Source organism: Lipotes vexillifer, unplaced genomic scaffold, assembly GCF_000442215.2.
Source record: "Lipotes vexillifer unplaced genomic scaffold, Lipotes_vexillifer_v1.1 scaffold712, whole genome shotgun sequence".
NCBI lineage: Eukaryota > Metazoa > Chordata > Mammalia > Artiodactyla > Lipotidae > Lipotes > Lipotes vexillifer.
In genome coordinates this window covers 715,136-733,768 of record NW_006775660.1, presented here as the reverse complement: position 1 = coordinate 733,768, position 18,633 = coordinate 715,136, and the positions used below count along the sequence as shown (strand labels likewise).

General features: G+C 34.5%; 1 protein-coding gene across 4 annotated transcripts in view; it reads right to left on the bottom strand.

The window, feature by feature from the left end:
* Positions 1 to 2,903: 2,903 nt before the first annotated feature.
* PHTF2 (putative homeodomain transcription factor 2) overlaps positions 2,904 to 18,633 on the bottom strand; it is a 117,126-nt gene continuing 101,396 nt past the window's right edge. For 3 of the 4 annotated variants that reach the window (XM_007450093.1, XM_007450091.1, XM_007450092.1), the window contains 7 exons: positions 17,810 to 18,082; positions 17,447 to 17,578; positions 15,137 to 15,223; positions 10,074 to 10,229; positions 8,651 to 8,746; positions 6,287 to 6,412; positions 2,904 to 5,607 (listed from right to left, as the gene is read on the bottom strand). In XM_007450093.1, coding sequence (XP_007450155.1) covers positions 5,587 to 5,607; positions 6,287 to 6,412; positions 8,651 to 8,746; positions 10,074 to 10,229; positions 15,137 to 15,223; positions 17,447 to 17,578; positions 17,810 to 18,082 — 891 coding nt within the window. In that variant the 3' untranslated portion in view covers positions 2,904 to 5,586. The remainder of the gene's footprint in view (positions 5,608 to 6,286; positions 6,413 to 8,650; positions 8,747 to 10,073; positions 10,230 to 15,136; positions 15,224 to 17,446; positions 17,579 to 17,809; positions 18,083 to 18,633) is intronic. The other variant, XM_007450094.1, reaches the window with a different exon arrangement.

Below are 18,633 nucleotides of genomic sequence, written 5' to 3'. Positions count from 1 at the left end.
TTAAGATTAAATAGCCAGCCAAATGTATGAGGCTTGTCCAGGCTGAAAGTCATCCTTTGGTTACTGCAGGTGATGAGTTTATCATAGGGATAAATGGGGACATCTGAACTCACAATTCAGGACACAAGATGAAGCTACCACAGTCTGAGACCAGCTCTAATGATCCAACAGCACAGCTGGCCAAGCTGTCATTCAGTCTCTCTGCCTCTTGACAGTTTGGGGCAGTTTCTGCTTGTTTCTTCTCCCTTCTCCACTATGACTACTTTCTCTCTGCTTTAGGGCTTTGTTAATTCATGGTTTCTTTCGGGCCTCTGCTTTTCTAGCAACTCTTCCTGCTTACACTCTGTCCTGACTCAAACTTGCAGTAACAGATTCTGACTGGGTCAGCAACTCACTGTCAAGGATGAAAAGCCTCTATGGGGCAAAGCTCTTGTGCCAGCTGGTTTCATAGATTCCTCAAGGCCTATAAAATGGCTGGCTGCTTGAGGGCCAGGCACCAATTACTGACCCATTCAGCTGTGGCTGAGAAAGAAAAGTGAAATAATCCAACCAAACTTGACCAACTTCCTGCTTTGTTCAGACGAGGGCTGAGGGTGTAGCAAGCCCTCACAGAGCCATCTAGTATACAGTGGTCCCATCCAATCTACAACCATTAAATTTCATACTCTAGATTCAAGCACCTCTCATTGAAATATAAATGGTTTATAACATAAAATTGGAAAAGGAAAGACTGAAGATGATGACGGGGGAAAACTGAGGAGATATTCTATAGGAGGGCAAGGACAGAATCCTGAGCACTGATGGAGAGCTGGCCTCAGAGAGCAACATCTCTTTCACAGAACTGAAGAAGGGAGAAAAAGTATTCATGCGTGATGGTTTTTATCTCTTTGGTAAAGTTAGAGGAATAAAATGCCGATAGTTACAGGATGAGAGGGATTAGGAGCTTGAGGGTAATAAAGGAGCTTTGGAAGAACCATTGTAGGGAACATACAAGTGGACAGAAGATTGATTAAAGAAAAAACATTGCCAAATATAGGACTCAGAAGTTCCAGTAATATCTTGATAAGCACTATTTGCAGAAAGTCAAGTCAGATGTTCTCCAGCAACTCAAAGTTGAGCAGACGACTTAAGGTTAAGGGTTGAGACCACGTAAAAGACAAGAAGTCTCTAGGATGTTACCAGTAAGGGAATCTACCATATAAATGAGACAGAGATCTAATAATGAAAAGATATGAATGGAACATGCACCTGATAATTCAGTAAAGTCATTCATAATTGGATATAATATGTAGGCAAACAAAAGAATGAGAACACTTCCCTTCCACATTTTAGCATGCCTGCTTATGAAGAAATTAAACGTCAACTCCTTGTAAAAGAATTCTTCATGTATGATAATTTATGTGAAGCATGATTCTTAGTTATATCTCATATTTGGCAGGGATGCTTATGATATCTTATATAATATGAATGCTTTAGCTTGCAAATTTTTGTTAATTGTCCTAGGCCATTACTTATTTGGAAGGGGAAGAGAACCAATCTCTCTTCACACCCAATACATGTCAGTTCCAGTGCTAGGTGCTTTACATATGTTATCTTATATCTTCCTAATAGTCCTGTAAAATAGGTATAACTGTACGTTACAGCTGAGAAAACCAAAGTTCACAGAGGTTAAGTAATTTGCCCAAAAATGTAAAACAAGTCTGACTCCTAAGCATGTGTTCTTTCCAAGAGGTTACACTGCAGAGAGCTGAATAGGGAGCTGTCAAATGAATTCTGACTTTCTCCCATTGCCAAAAGCTTAGTAGTTTATATATGACCTTACTACAAATATGGACTGATTTATAAATATCTTTGTTCTCTCCAGAATATTTTTCTACATTTAATTATTTTGATCTGTCAAGAGGTACAGAGGTGCTATTACAGAACACACCTTCGAAGGGAATAAAGGAGTGTGGGTTCTAGTTGTGGAACCTTAGGCAAGCTTTTTAACCTCTTTTGTGGCCTCAGTTGTTTTTTTTTTTTTTTTTTTTTTTTTTTTTTTTTTTTTGCGGTCCGCGGGCCTCTCACTGTTGTGGCCTCTCCCGTTGCGGAGCACAGGCTCCAGACGCGCAGGCTCAGTGGCCATGGCTCACAGGCCTAGCTGCTCTGCGGCATGTGGAATCCTCCCGGACCGGGGCATGAACCCGCGTACCCTGCATCAGCAGGCAGACTCTCAACCACTGCGCCACCAGGGAAGCCCTGCCTCAGTTTTTTTACCTAGTAAAATGAGGACTTTGGACTAGGTGGTGTCTGGGTTGTATTTGATTCAAGTCGTCATTCATTCTTTCATTCATTCAGTAAACAGACTGAGATCAGGCACTATTTTATGTGCTGGGAAAACAGTGGTGAATGTAGTTACATTCTCACTGAATTTACACTCTCTAAAATTCCTGATCTTAAGACAGTAATTCTCAAGGTGGTGAGGAATCATAGGTGGAACAAATTTTCAAAGTCACTTAGGGAATACTTTTTTGAAAGTATACCTATACCACATCCTAGATTCACAGCCTACTCCCCACAAAGTAAGCACTGTGGGGAGCCAGTGCTATTGATAAGCATTTGTGGTATCTATCTTAAAGGCTTGGTAGAATAAAGGTTGAGAATGTGTTCTAAGTGATACAGCAAATTAAAGAGATGCAAGTCATATTGCTCTATTTGTAAGGGAGACTCATTAAGAGAGCCAATTCTAAGCTTAAAGTAAGTTGGAAAGTGCACTTGAAGTAACAGTCCCTGATTTTAAGTCTTATGAACACTTGTACCAATCACATAACAGAAATATTAGAATGCTTACCCATGTTATTATTGGCCATAATCTCTCGCGCTGAATTCACGTGCAAAATCACTTGATTAAAAACACCACTATCCTTCTGGCAATTAATTTTAATATCCCAGGCTACAGCCAGTTTTCTGTTTTTAAATACAAACAAACAAGCAAACAAACATTAATGATGTCATAGCACTTTGGTGATGAAAAGCCTGCGCACATATTCTTCTTCCATGTTCTGAGAATCAACAAAAACTGAAATGTTGGAAAGTTTTTTAAAATGTATTCCCACTCCTCTCAAATCTAACAGTTATACCTAAAGTTTATGCTACAGTAAATATAAAATTACCATAGAAATGTGCATGACTTGAAAATTAGAAAAAAAGAAAACACTTCTAGTTTAATACTGTCAGTCACAGAATGTTTTATTTTAAACTTGCTGTTCAAACTTTCAAATACGACATGTGTGGCAAAGAAACAACAGTTAACACACAACATCTGCCACAATTCTATCTTCGAACTGCCTTTTCTATATTATGTGATATGTTACAATTTCTTTCAATTTCTTACATTCATTGTATTCTTAAAGGCAGCAATGTCAATTTTTCTGCTTTGAAAACAGTTCCATTAATGTTCTGAAATTACTTAAAATGACAACTTTTTCCTTTCAGTATTCTACTGCTGCCCACATTAGTGACATAAATCAACATATTAATACGTTGTTGAGAGGTACACTGTACTCAATAAATCAACTCCCAACTCTAAGTTAAAATGAACTTCAATCAAAAACAAGCATCTTCCTAAATCAGTTTACTCAGCTACTTTTCTCAAAAATATTTCCATTCTGAAATAAGTTTTTCTGTGAGATACAATAGTTTCATTTTTATTCCTAACAGAACTCATGCTGTACTTTTTTTTTTCAAAATATATTCGATATATTCTGTGCAAAATGTTAAGTTCTGTATAGGTATGTACCTTATTTTGAAAAAGTTTATAAAATATAATTCCTAGAAATAACCTCAACATTAGACAATAGAGGAAGAAGAAACATATCAGAAAAAGCCTAATTTTTCACAGGAGAAAATAAGTATGTTCTTAAAGCTCCAGTAATACATTCCTTGAAAAAACTCAGAATGCACTTTGGTCATTATTAAACATATTAGAACACAGGCAAATAAAATAAAATACTTTTGTTGTTTTCTACAGAAAGAAAATATGGCTGAATTGAGGCTCATCAAAAGGAATGGTGAGAGCAAAGTGATATTACGATATGGCTCTGTTCTCTACACATTCCTGATCTTAAGATGATGATTTGGGGATTAGAACTGCACCAATCAAATAAATAATTTACAATTAATTATTTTAAATTCCCAAAAACATGGTAAAAAATGTGAGGATATTCAACATGATACACCTTGCACCAAGAAAATTCTAGACTGTCTCAAATAAATTCTTTGTTTTAGAAACTAGATACCCAGTTTAAAAAAAAAAAGTTTGCTAAAACATTTCATGTTTCACATAACTCCTAAAATTTCTTGATTGTACAAACATAACAACTTAAAATCAAGGCCCAATGTAAGATACCATCACATTCGCCCTATTTACCTAACATGCCAACAGGATAAGTTCTCATTTGGAAACTTGGCAAATTATTTAGGGGGGAGGGGGTTAACTTTCTAGGTTAAAAGCATCTAAAATAGCCCTTATATAATTGGGGGTTGAGGGGGTAGATGTACCAGACTAAGTTTAGAAGGTAGAATTTGCAAGCTATAGCTATTTTTCCTGAAAATTCAGATACAGTTTTACAACTAACAATCAGAAGAATATTTAACTGGTTCTTAACCTTATTCTTAAGTTGTTCATTTGAGTGTGGTATGAATAGCATACACTATAGTGTACCATAGGGAGAAATTATTTTACTTGAGTAAACATAATGTACTTTAGTAATATCAATAGGCACTTCACTTGTGAGATGAGCATATACCTCACTCAAAAGGATACCATATCATGCCCTAGTACACTATAACATATCCCATATAAAGATACGCATTAAAAGTAACAATTTTAAAAAGTGCACATTTTGAGCATGCACAGTTGGAGCTGTGCAAACAGCCCAGTGTTTCAAATAAATACAATTATTACTAGTTAATTTTTATCAAAATTTCTTACAGTATGGTAACCATTTACAATTATTGCTCTATTAAGAGTTTTATCATCAAAGAGCACTTGTTGACCTGTTGTGTAATACCATATATATTAATACTGAAGGGTGCTTAAACTGCAGCTTAATCAATTTAGATCCTGGCATTGTTCCGAAATAATTCAAAAGAAACCCTGACTGGATCTTGATTTACTGAAGAAAATGCTTTATGTGTTTAGCTGAGTCCAATGCTAGGTTATAAAGTTAAAGAAGTTTTCCTCAAGTAAGGCAAGTCATGGCATTGACGGAGAAACAGTGCTTAGCAATGGCTTCTCTTCTCACGATTTGTTATTTTGTCATTATTTATGAGCAATTACCAGGATCTCAAGTATCTGGATATCAGTTTTATCACCCTTTCAACAAGTAAGTACATCAAAGCTAAAAATAAAATATAAAGACTAAAATAAATGTAAAAAACAGTGAACAAGTGAAATAAATATAAGAATTGCACGGGACAGTCTGATGTAAACACTTCAATTTCCCAGCTGAGACTCCTGAAGCAAAGAGTCAGTGACTGCTTTCAGGCAGCTTAGTTGGTACTCTTATTCTGGAAAAGAGGCTACATCTTCTTTTCTCTGAATTGTCATGATTTAATCTTCCAAAGCTAGTGAAAAAATAATAGAAATAGTGACCATTAGAGCCAGTTTTGATACTGCAACTTATTAAATTATATCACATAATACTGTTTTTATCTAAATTTCATCCATAAACAAGTGTAGGTTCTACTATTTTAAATTCTTTTATCCTTTTATTTTCAAGAAGAATTCACCTTAAACAAATAAAAACGTGGAAATCAGATTTCTCTTGCTTTTTTTTTACTAGGAAGTGGCAATATACATATACTACTTGTTAATATGAATATACTACACCTTACTCACTAGCAGCTTTGCACATGTTGGAGGATGTATGCATTGCCAAATAGATAAATAATATAACTTATGGCCAAAACCAGAAATAGGGCTCTTTTTTTTCTTTTTTATCACCTAAATTAGATTCAGATTATAGATGAGTAAAAATAAATACTTCAACTTATCCTATACAAGAGTCCCATTTGTAATCAATACTGTTCCAAATTAGGAGTTCCATCCGTATTATAAACCAAGAATATTTATCATTCTTTGAAATTAAATGTGAAATTACTTAATTAATATTTAATATTATACAATATAATCAAAATGACTCCCTTACTGTACATGTGCGATCTCAAGAGTGCTGGGGTGAAATAAATGTCACAAAAATATAATAAGGCACTAAGAAATTTAAAAATACCTGCAGGCTCTTACCTTTAAATTAAATCCAAGTAAGTCACTGATAACACCAGAAACAGCTGACAGGATGACAACCTGGGTGATGTTATAAAGCAGTGGATTCATTGTAAGCCCATATAATCTAAAGGGACTGTCCAATTCCTAGCAAAAGAGGAAAAAACCATGAGCCCAGATTCATTAAGAATTATCAGTTAAATTAATTCAGGACAATATGCAAAGAGAATTTTTAGAAACACTGTTTCAAAAAACTGTTACAAAATTCTGATAGCTTTAGAAAGAATAAACTTGGTTGAACTTGAAATAAGTAAATATACTTTTAGGTTTTCTTAGGAGAAAATGACTTTCATTTAAAAGAACTCTGGGGCTTCCCTGGTGGCACAGTGGTTGGGGGTCCGCCTGCCGATGCAGGGGACACGGGTTCGTGCGCCGGTCCGGGAGGATCCCGCGTGCCGAGGAGAGGCTGGGCCCATGGGCCGTGGCCGCTGGGCCTGCGCGTCCAGAGCCTATGCTCCGTGGTGGGAGAGGCCACAGCAGTGAGAGGCCCGCGTACCGCAAAAAAAAAAAAAGAACTCTGTAACCTAAATTTGTAACTCCAATTTCTGTCCCAAATGAATGACTAATAAAGTATCGATCTAGTAGGTACAAGGTTAAAGAATATTTTTTATTGTAAGAATAGAAACTGAAAGAGAACAATATCTTTTTGCAGAAGATTTAGAAATTTAGTTAGCCAAATTTTCAGCCAATATTAATACATATAGTAAAAACTCCCCCTTGAGACACTTTTCAAATACATGGATTCATTAATTAATTGACTGATTCAAACATTTAAAGTTCTATATGTGTCAGGCACTGTGCTAGACTCTGGGAAGTTAAGATTCAGTCCTCATGCTGAAGAACTTTGCAGTCTAATAGACATGCAAATAAATAATTCAACTACGAGAGTCCCACAAAAGAGATATGCATAAAAGGCAGAGGGCCATACAGGAAGGTGCTCCTGAAACTTAGTGCATGGGGGGAAAGCGGGTATTCCCTAAGACACATGAGAACATGGCACCTTTGAATTACTACAGGTTGTGCATGGGAAGACGTACCTTACGTACTACTTAGGTAAAGGTCATTTTTTGGGCAAACTGTGCCTAAAGACTGGCACTAAAGGAATTTAATTGGGGGAGTACTATATCAGATGTGCGTGTGAGAAATACGGATTAGAGAGCAATGAGACCAGAAGGAGGAACGCCCTAAGAGCTCAGTGTACCGAAAGCTCAAGTGAGATATGATGAGGGTCTGACTTAGAGCAGTACTGAGAGGGAAGAGGGGATGAATTGGATGATTTTGAGAGGTTGAGTCAATGGGCCCGATAATTTCTTGGCTGTGAAAAGTGAGAGAGAAGGCACAACCTATATATTAAGTCCCAGGTTCTGACTAGAAGACTGTTGTGCTTTGTATTTTAGTTATTTTTATATTTCTTTCTACTTTGCAATTGGAGCTACTCACAAGTGTCATCTTTATAGCCTCCTCCCGTCTAGCATAGTGCCTACACTATCAAAATATTCAATATTTACTTATCAAAAAACCCACCCACCTCTTCTGAACTCTTTCAATGCCTTATACAGTGATGCGCAATCTATACCCTCTTGATGCATTTTAAGACTGAAGAATTGACTGATGAATTAACCATAGCAATGAGACACAACTAATTTCATACCATTCTATGAACACTTAAAAACAACTTTAAGAATTACATTCAATTTGCTACAGAAACTGAGATTTAAAAAAATATTTTCTTTTTAAGAAGAAAAAGCATTACTAACATTGCAAAGCAGTGATAAAGATACTTTACTAAATTACCTCCGAAGTTATTATTATGAGACCAGATATACTGAAATTATATTCTTTTTGATTGTTACCAAAATGCTTTGAAAATTTAAATATTTATTGGTGATACCTATTTATTATAATGATTACGTATAACTACTTTTTAAACCAACTCAGGCGAAGCAAGCAGAAGACTGCTCTGAGAAATACAAAATGAAAAATATTTGCAAATTAACATCAAATCTTCTTTTTCAAAATCTATTTTAAGTTCTAGGATGCAAAAATTTCCAAAGATGCCAACCTCTACAATACTCTAAACATTATTAAAAGTCTTAACATTTCAAAAGTGAATAAAATTTCAAAATGCACTGATTTGGATTACTTGGATTAGTTTTTCAATGAGAAATAAAATGTATATTGCATGAATGTGCTCAAAAATAATTTGGAAAACAATTTTGATAACCATGAAAACCAAACACCAAGTAGGATCTACAAACAAAAAATTAAGATATAATGTTAGAGCAGCATTTTCTACATCATGTCCATTTTCAATTTCGTTTTTACCTTTAGCAGTTTAGTAGCCAGTTTTAAAACATTATTCACTAGTGTCAATTCCTCCTTTTTGTTAGGTTTCTTCTCCATTTTCAAGTAGAGGTTTATCTTTTATTAAAAAGAACAAATAATTAAATATACTTAAAATTATAACAAATACTTTGTTTTTAAAAGGAATTTAGAGATATCTGCTAAAATAGTAGTAGTTCTCTGGCTATTATTGACATTATAGGTGATATTAATATTCTTCTTCATACTTAAACTGTATATTCCAAATTTCCTACAGTGAACATATTATTTTATAATAAGAAAATAATAACTGTTATTTAAACTTTTCAAATGTAACTAAAGGCTGAAAGAAGGAAAACTGCATGTCATTATTTAAAATGCAAAACACCTAAGTCTCAGAGTCAAATCAACCCTGAGAATAAATAATAACTGGAGTAAGTAAATCAATTGGTTTGTTTGCTACTTTCCCCTTTCCCTCTAATTGACTTGGTCTGACATGGCTACCAATTTTTAAAAATCAAACTATCCCTAACAAAATTACTCAACAAGTTCACTAGAAATAAGTTTGTTTAAATAATTCCTATGAAATGATAAGGAAAACGTTTAAACAAATTCATTCAAAATAAAGTTAAGCATCAAAATTACTATCCTTTATACTTTCTATTTCCAGTCATTGTATGAATCTATACTTTCATTCGTTCTATTGAATGAAAGTTCATGCTTATTCAAATACGGCTCTGCTACACTGCAAAGCAAACATACCCCACTAATGGTTTAAAATCCATCATTTCTACAAATGCTACTTCCTTCTTATCAAATGAATATGCGACATGACAGGAGATTAGACTTGAAGTCTGCATCAAGGCAGAAACACTGAAGAAAGGCTTGTGCCTATCAAATTTCAAGTTTTGCTCTATAACACAAATGGTCTTAATCTAATAACATAGGTTCCTGAAAATTTTAAAGTAAATATGGGACTTCCCTGGTGGTGCAGTGGATAAGAATCTGCCTGCTAATGCTGGGGACATGGGTTCGATCCCTGGTCCGGGAAGATCCCACATGCCGCGGAGTAACTAAGCCTGTGTGCCACGACTGCTGAGGCTGCGCTCTAGAGCCCGCGAGCCACAACCACTGAGCCCATGTGCCACAACCACTGAGCCCACGTGCCACAACTACTGAAGCCCGTGCACCTAGAGCCTGTGTCTGCAACAAGAGAAGCCACCGCAATGAGAAGCCTGCGCACCACAACAAAGAGTAGCCCCCGCTCACTGAAACTAGAGAAAGCCCGTGCGCGGCAACAAAAACCCAACACAGACAAAAATAATTAATTAATTAATTATTAAAAAATTGAAGTAAATGTAAACATTTTAATTTAATATGTAGACTATAGACATTAATTTAAAACATAATAAACACGCATTCTCACCTGTTCAGTAAGTAATATTGAGGTATTGCTATATTTTTTACTTGTTTCTGATCCAAGGGTAACAAATCTTAGGAGAAAAAGTGTTAACGAGATGCACCAGATTACCAGTTCCCAATTGTAGTGACAATCAAGGAAGATCTCATGTACATGAAGCAACTAAAAGTGTATGAAAAAGGCAATACGAAGAAACAATATGATTCAAACAATTTCTTTTTAAAAGAAAATAACATTTTACTTCATACAGATAGATCATGGATATAGAATTACATTTTTAAAACATTCCACATTTATTAGGAAATATTTCAAGCACATAAAAGGTATAATGTAATCAAAACCCATCTAGTTACTTTTGTCAAATCTTAATATTCTGCAATATTCTTTCAGATTTTTGAAAAATAGAAGATTAAAGATTCAGTTGAAGCCCCTTTAAACTTTTCCTTTCATCATTCCCCTTCTTCCCCACCCCTCTGTAAGGGTAATGAATTTTGCATTTACCTCTTCCATGCAGTTTTTATAGTTTAGCTACATATTTATCCTTAAACTATTTTATATATATTTTAGAATTTATATAAATGCTATCACATTGCCCATATCATTCTTCAATTTGCTTTTTATTCTACTGGATTTTTGTTTTCAAAGATTATCCATTTTTCCATGATACATTAAACTCAAATTCATTCATTCTAACTCCTACAAAGGTACTACAGTAAAAGAATCAACCACAGTGGATTGGCCTACTCTACCAATTAACTTTATTGTGTTGTCAATTTCATACCACAAACAATACTGCAATAAATATTCTCTTATGCATCTCGTCTCCTTGTGCACATATATAGGACTTTCTCGAGGAGTTAATAGCTAGGAGTAAAACTGCTGAGTCCTTGGATATTCACACATTCAACTTTAGTAGATATTACAAACTTGTCTCTGAAAACAGCTGTGCCAATTTATACTCTCAGCAGTGTATCAGTCTTCCCTTTGCCCTCATATTTGTCCACACTTGGTATTATTCAACTTCTTAGCACCAATCTGCCAATCTGAGGAGTATAAATTGTTCTCTTACTGTTTTAATTTTACTTTTCCTGGTTACTTAGGGAGAATGAATATGTTTCATATGCTCATTAGTTACTGTGCTTCCTCTTCTCTAAGTTATCTTTTTATATTCTGTATCTAATTTTTTTCTATTACATTGTCTGTTTTTATTGATTTGTAGACGTTATATATTCTGAATAACAAAGCTATTTAAATCATGTATTTTGCCAGTTCTCTTCCCAGACTCTCTTTTGTTGTTTATGGTGCCTTTTGTAGTACTTACAATTTTTAGGGAAGGGCAGGACAGAAGAATATATGAGAGACTGCAGGTATCAGGCAAAAGTCTAAAATATTTACTGTCTGGCCCTTTACAGAGGAAGTTTGCTGATCTCTGGCTTATAGAAACAAAATTGATTCTTTTATGTTGATGTTATATCCATTTTTGTTGATCTTGAACTTCTAAAAAATGTATATTTTTAATAATTTGTCCATAAAGTTACTTGAATATTCTACACAATCATATAGTCTCAATGCTTTCTTTTCCAATCTTTATACAATTTCTTTCTTTTTCCTATCTTCACTGGTTAGTACCCTCCATTAAAATGCTGTCTAGAAGTTATAGAGAGGGTACCCGTCTCATTCCCGATTTTAAAGTAAACATCTCCAAGATAATATGTATAATGTTTGCTCCAGGTTTTGAAAGATATACTTTTATCAAACTAAGAACAGTACTTTCCAGTCATTGTATGAATCTCCACTAAAATTTACCAATTTGTTTTCTGTATATATGTAGATGATCAGATGATTTCTCCTTCTTTAATCAATTAAAGGAGTTCAAACTAGATAAATGGCTTTTCTAAAGTTGAAAATCTTTGCATCCCAGGGATAGACTGTCTTGGTCATGGCATATTTAGTTATTAAACTGCTGGCTTCATCTTTCTAGTATCTCTGAATCTATGTTAGCTCACTGTTTCCTATTTTCATACTATCTGTCTGGTATTGGTAAGTACATAAAATGAGTTGGGGGAATATTCCCTCTTCTACTCTCTAGATCTTTTGTGTAGGATTAGGATTACTTGTTTATTCGAACATTTGGCAAAATTCATCTGTAAAAACGACATGGGTCTAGATGATTTTTGTTGCTAGCAGCTTTTCAAACTACTGAATCAGTACTGCTTTATGGTTATAGGTCTTCTCAGCTTTTCAGTTACTTTTTGAGTCCGTTTTAATTAATTATGCATTTCTACAAAATGGTCCACTTAAGCTTTTAACTTCAATGACAAAAGTAATTTATACTAGTATTCTTAAAAAAATATTCTCAACTGTTTCAGTTTAATACTGTGATTTTTCTTTTTTAAAATGTGTTATTTGTTGGGGGCTTCCCTGGTGGTGCAGTGGTTGAGAGTCCGCCTGCCGATGCAGGGGACACAGGTTCGTGCCCTGGTCCGGGAAGATCCCACATGCAGCGGAGCGGCTGGGCCCGTGGGGCATGGCCGCTGAGCCTGCACGTCTGGAGCCTGTGCTCCGCAACAGGAGAGGCCAAAACAGTGAGAGGCCCACATACCGCAAAAAAAAAAAAAAAAAAAATTTGTTATTTGTAAGTACGTTTTGAAATTTTCAAATGTATGGTTTTCTTGTTGCTGTCGTTGTTTTCTACTTTAACTGCATATAGCTAGTGGTCTGTATGTTATCAGTTGAGAATCACTTTGTCATCTAGTACATGAAAAAGTTTTACAAACTGTCTGTGCCTGAAAAGAATATGTATTGTCCAATTACAGAACAAAATTTTTAACTATCTTGTTTAGATACATGTCTCTATTGTATTTTCGTCTGCTTAATGTATCAATTATGAAAGAAATGCATTAAATCTTCCCAATGTGGTATTCTGTCAATTTCTCACTACAGTGCTATTGATTTTGACGGTATATAGGTATGTTTGAAGTTATGTGATCACATGCATACAAATTTGGAATTATTAGATCTTCCTGATGAATAATTCTCTAAATTTTTGCCAGGTTTCTCTTTATTCCCAATTACGCTTCTTAGGTTACAGTCTCCTTCATCTGATATTAATCTAAGTTCACCAGCTTTCTCTTGGCTAGTATTTATCTGCAATATATTTTTCTATCTTTTTACATTCAAAACTTTTCAATGTTACTACATTTCATGTGTCTTTCGTTGCTAGCAATCGATAGATTTTATGTTCATTAGAGACAGAACTACTACAGGATGTACTTCAGGAACATGGAAATTAAACCTTGAAGAAAAGACTGAAATGCAATAAGCAATTGTGAGTAAAGAAATCAGTCTTTTTCCTTTTGGTTGCTTTTAGATTTTTCTCTGTTTTTGGTGTTCTGCAGTTTTTCTATAATGTGTCTAAGTGTCGATTTATTTTTATTGTGGCTTCTTGTTCTTGTTGTGCCTCCTAAACCTGAAAATTAATGTCTTCCACCAATTCAGAAAAACTCTTAGCCATTACCTCTCCAAATACTGCTCTCCCTCTTCTTTCCATCTGAAATTCCTATTAGATATATGTTGGATCTCCCAACTGTCTCAATCTCCTTTTCATATTTCTATCTCTTCATCTCTGTTGTATATTCTGCATAATTTCTTCCATCTCCCAGTTCACTAATTATCTTTAGCTGTCTTAAATCTGCTATTTATTACGTTTGTTGTGTTTTAATAATAATGTCAGTTACTGTATTTTTTTACCTCTATGAAGCAATGCTTGGTTCTTTTTCAAATCTGTGTTTTCTTAGTGTTTTATACATCGTCAATCATTTTAAACAACCTTACAGTTTATCTGACCAGATCTGAAGTAGCTGGAGATGTACTCCTGCTGTGTGTTAATCTGTTGACTCACTCATGTTGGATTGTTTTTTCATGTGTTCTGAAACCTGAAGGGGCTTTATATGTGGAAATCCTGTGAGGCCTAGGGTTGATGTCACATCTCCAAGAACAGTCTTGGTTTTGTTTCTTCCAGGTATCCAGGAGTCTAGGATTACTTTTTATATTAACTTCTTAACACAGGGGTTACAGGACAAGATCTGTAATGTACATTTGAATCCTGAACCTGTATGAAAGGCAGACCTACAGTTATATATTCTTAGGAGAGACTTTCCCTGCCTCCTTGCCAAAATCCAGGCAGAATCAGACAAGCTTCCTTATTATCTTTCTGTGCTGTTAGGCACACTGTTTTTCTTATTCCACCTTTTCACTCAGACTATAGCCCTTTGAGGATTCTGGCCTTATAGTGTATGTATAAGGAGGTATGGCAGGTCAAGGCCTCATCTTCTTGTCCTCATATGGGCCTAAAATCTCAAATCTCTCAGATACTAACACTGACAATGTACCTCACCATAACATTAACACATATAATTAACTGCTGTTTTTCAGTTTTATCTTCATTTTTGGCCCCTTACTGTCTTATAAACTCAGAGATATATGTAATATATATATAAAAAAAGCTCACTTATGTATATTAAAAGGCTGTGTTTTCCCCAGAATTGTATGATGTTCTAAAGCAGAAGAATTTTTAGGTTATCTAGTATGTCTTATTACTTGAAATGGAAGTTTAAATTTCATAGCATAGAATATATCCTGAGATATTTTTGTGCTTCCTGACTAATCTTGGTCAATGAGAATTCTTTTTCAGAGCATGAGGCAGTCAACTCACAGTGACAAATCAGATACAAAACGAAAGAATTAATATTAAATGTGAAGAAAGCAGAGATTCACGGAAAATAGTCTGAAAATTTTCCTAACTCTAACTCATAAGTTTGTTTTGGGAAATAAAGATAACCAGGTGAATTGTAGACAAAAACTAATTATTACATGTTCAATCAACAGACCCCTGAGAATAAGCTAGCTGCTGTTCATGACATAGATGAGTAACATGCATTTATTTATTCTATAGAAAAAAACCTGTAAAAAGTCAATGTCAAGTTACTTATTACTTTGATTGTTTATTATTAGAAAGTTGAATATTTATAGATCTTATTATCTAATTTCTACAGAACAAGTTAACTCACCTGGGCACAACAGATAAATACAACTGAGATAGTTAACAAGAAAGCAGATGAAACTATGACATCAACTGATCGCTGAGGACCTCGACGCTGGGGAAAAAAGGGAAAACACTTTTAAATATATTTACTAATTAGCAGCCAATTCCATGCTTTCAATTTAGGTATTGATCCATCACTGCACGTTGATCATAGCTTACAGCACTGAGAATATACCTAATTTGTGAGATGAATTCTAATTATAAAGTGTTACTATTTCCTGAGGATTTGCAACACAGTGAAAATGGTGAATATACAGCCTAGAATTCTTAGGTTAACTTCCAAATATTCCATTTTGTCAAACACTAATCATTTATCCAACATGTTTTTTTGAGCATCTGCTCAGAATGAGGCACAGTGCTAGGAGCTGGGAACACAGCAGAGAAAACAGACATGGACTCTATCATCACAGGAACTTGTTGGGAGTCAGACATCAAGCTCATAGTCACAGATGTATATATAAGTTGTGAGGAGTGCTACAAAGGAAAGGTAGAGAATGCTTTGAGAAAATTGGTAGGGAGTTTGGTGTAAATATCACTTCCTTAGGGAGATCTTCCCAGGCCCATACTCCTAACTCCCAAAAAGATTATGTAGGCCTGGAAAGATCTCTCCAAGGAAGTGATATTTACACCAAACCAAGGTGCAGGAGCATGATGGCACATGGCACTGTTGTTGGTAGAAGGAAGAGCATGTGCAAGAGTATAAAACAGAAAAGATCATAGTGCATTCAAAGAACTGAAGCAGTGTAGTATGGCTGGAACGCAGGGAAGCAAGTGTTTCAAAACGAGACAAGAGGGACAGGCTATCCACAGGAGCTAGGTCATCAAGGGCATTATAAGCCCTGCTAAGATCTTGTTCTTCATCCTAAGATCAATGGAGAATCTTTAGAAAGCTTTAAGAATATGTTCAAATATACATTTTTAAGACATCTCTGGTAGCAAAGTGAAGAAAATATTAGAAGGAGAAAATAGGAATGCTGTAAGGCCAGTTAAAAGGCAGCTGCAGTAGTCCAATGCAGAAGATGATGGGTGGCTGCAATTAGGGTGGTGGAAATGGGGGGAAAAAAAAAGAAGAAGTAAATGGATTCAAGATATATTTTGGAAGCAAAAAGGGTGGGAAATGGTGATAAACTGAATGTTGGAAATGCAAGAGAGGAAGTCAGAACTGAGGATAATTCCTAGGTCTGGAGTTACGTATTTCCGTCACTGAAGTGTAAGCTCCTCCTAAGGGTAGGGATTTTTATCTCATCAATAGTGAATGGAACATGGTTAACGTTAAATAAATGTTTATTGAATAAAATAATCAATGCATAAAAGAATACAATACCTACTTCGGGTTGATAATGAGGAGAAATTTTAGATGGCTTCTCACTAAGACAGGGAACAAAGATCATATCTATCATTCCAGAAGTGTTACAGTGAGGAAAAAATAATCTACACCAATCTGTAGCACCTCCCAGTGGAGACTAACTTAGCTGAATTTAACAAGTTAAATAAATAAACAGAATAATGAATTTTTTTAATAGAAGTGTAGACAGTGAATATTTTTTCTACTTCTTTCCTTGTTACTTCAAAATGAAAAGCATTCAAGACCTAAGTATGTCAGAAGATAGTTGGCCTTTAGGTCAATTTTATTAAGACATGATTACTCCATACATAATGAAATTCACTGCTAATGCAACAAATAATCCTCAGAAGAAGTGTTTTCCTAAAACTAATTCAGATGTTTCCCATTTCCCTCCTGAGTTTGTATATCTTAATTCCATAATTAGGAAAGTTATTTTAAAAGATTAAAGAAAAAGAATGGCATGAAAAGGATGGCTTAGAATTGCAAGCTAAAATTTCCAAATAGTAATAGGCCACTTCAGTGACTCACTGACAGATTTTTTTGTTTATTCTTTTTTTTAAGCAGTGGGCTCCCTCTGCTGGCTTGTGATAATCATTCTAGGTAGAAACAAAATCTTTAATCTAGCTTTTGAATGAGTAGAAGTTGGTAAGATTTATGAACAAAGATAAATTTAGGACAATCTGATCTTGAATCATCTACCTAAAATGTATTTAAGCCTTTCAGACTTCAGATGTTTTACTGTAAAGAACCAGTTTAACATTTATTTTGAATTTCTGCATATGGATCAAAATGAACACTAAGTGTGGCCATAGAGCACCATATGAGTACAAATCTGACTATAAATCTAGACATACATACATAATGACAAAGAAACTGGAACTATGAGAGGGAGCCAGCACATTAAGAGTACTTTTATCACTACCATTCTACCTTAAGATAGGACCGGAGAGAGAGCCACATTTTTATATTCTGTACTTTCTTCAATCGGAAATGGGGAACCTCAGATTTTCGAGCCCTCCTTGCCGATGTTAAATGTCCAAAGAGTTTTGCAAAAAGTAATCGCTAAAAAAGATTAAAATAAAAATTAATTTTCAAGTAGATTACCATATAAAAACAAAAATCAACAAAATAAGGATTATTAAGATTTTATTTGGTTACGTATTACAAAAACAAAATAGGAAAATAATTAGCAGCTCAAAATGATTTAATGAAATTCTAAAATACTTCAGGAATACCTTGAATAGTATGAAAAGGATGAAATATTCTCTATTCAGAAGTCTATATTATACCCACCTGTTTATAAGTTCTTTCTGCTACACAGAGCAAAAAAAAGAAAATCCACACAAGAGACACACGAACCACAAAACTTATTATAACCATAGAAAGAACTATGACATCTTCATTAGAACCAAATGCAATCACATAAAGTTCTGAAGCAGAATGTGCTGTGAGTTGATCCAAGTCTGTAGCTTGAGAGAGTCGGAAAACAAATGGAGTCAAACCCAAGATTAGAGAGATTGCGTTTCCAAAAATCTGGTATCCTATTCCTGGTATATGGCTGTTTACCTTTATAGAGAGAGAGGAAAAAAGAAAAAAAAAAACTTACACAAATTTAATCTACAGTAAAATAAATTCCTAATGAAGCATTATTTTATTTATAGCAATATGAAATAATTTTGTTAAAATATATTAGTTTTAATACATGAATAATGAAATTTAAATTTACTAAAAGTCTGTAAGTCATTATTTTTCCAGTTTTTAAAAACACTTCATTATCAGATCTCTAATTCACTAAGTAGATGCAAAAGGATTTACTAACCCAGTCTTAACCGGGATCTTGAAAAAAAAATTCTATTTATCTCATTAAAAAGTTAGAAATACTTATAAATACTGCAATATTGAAAAGAATGAGGAGATCTCATATACACTTAAATTCAGTCACAGAAAAAAATCTAGAATTATATACTTACTCAATAAATTTATAATCCGTGTTTTTCTTCAAAGAGTTCAATATACAAATGGATATCTCCTTAAACTCTAAAACCATTATCTTTTATATACATACACACATATATATTTTTTTCTGAAACCATTTCAGAAGAGAGACTATGCTAGAG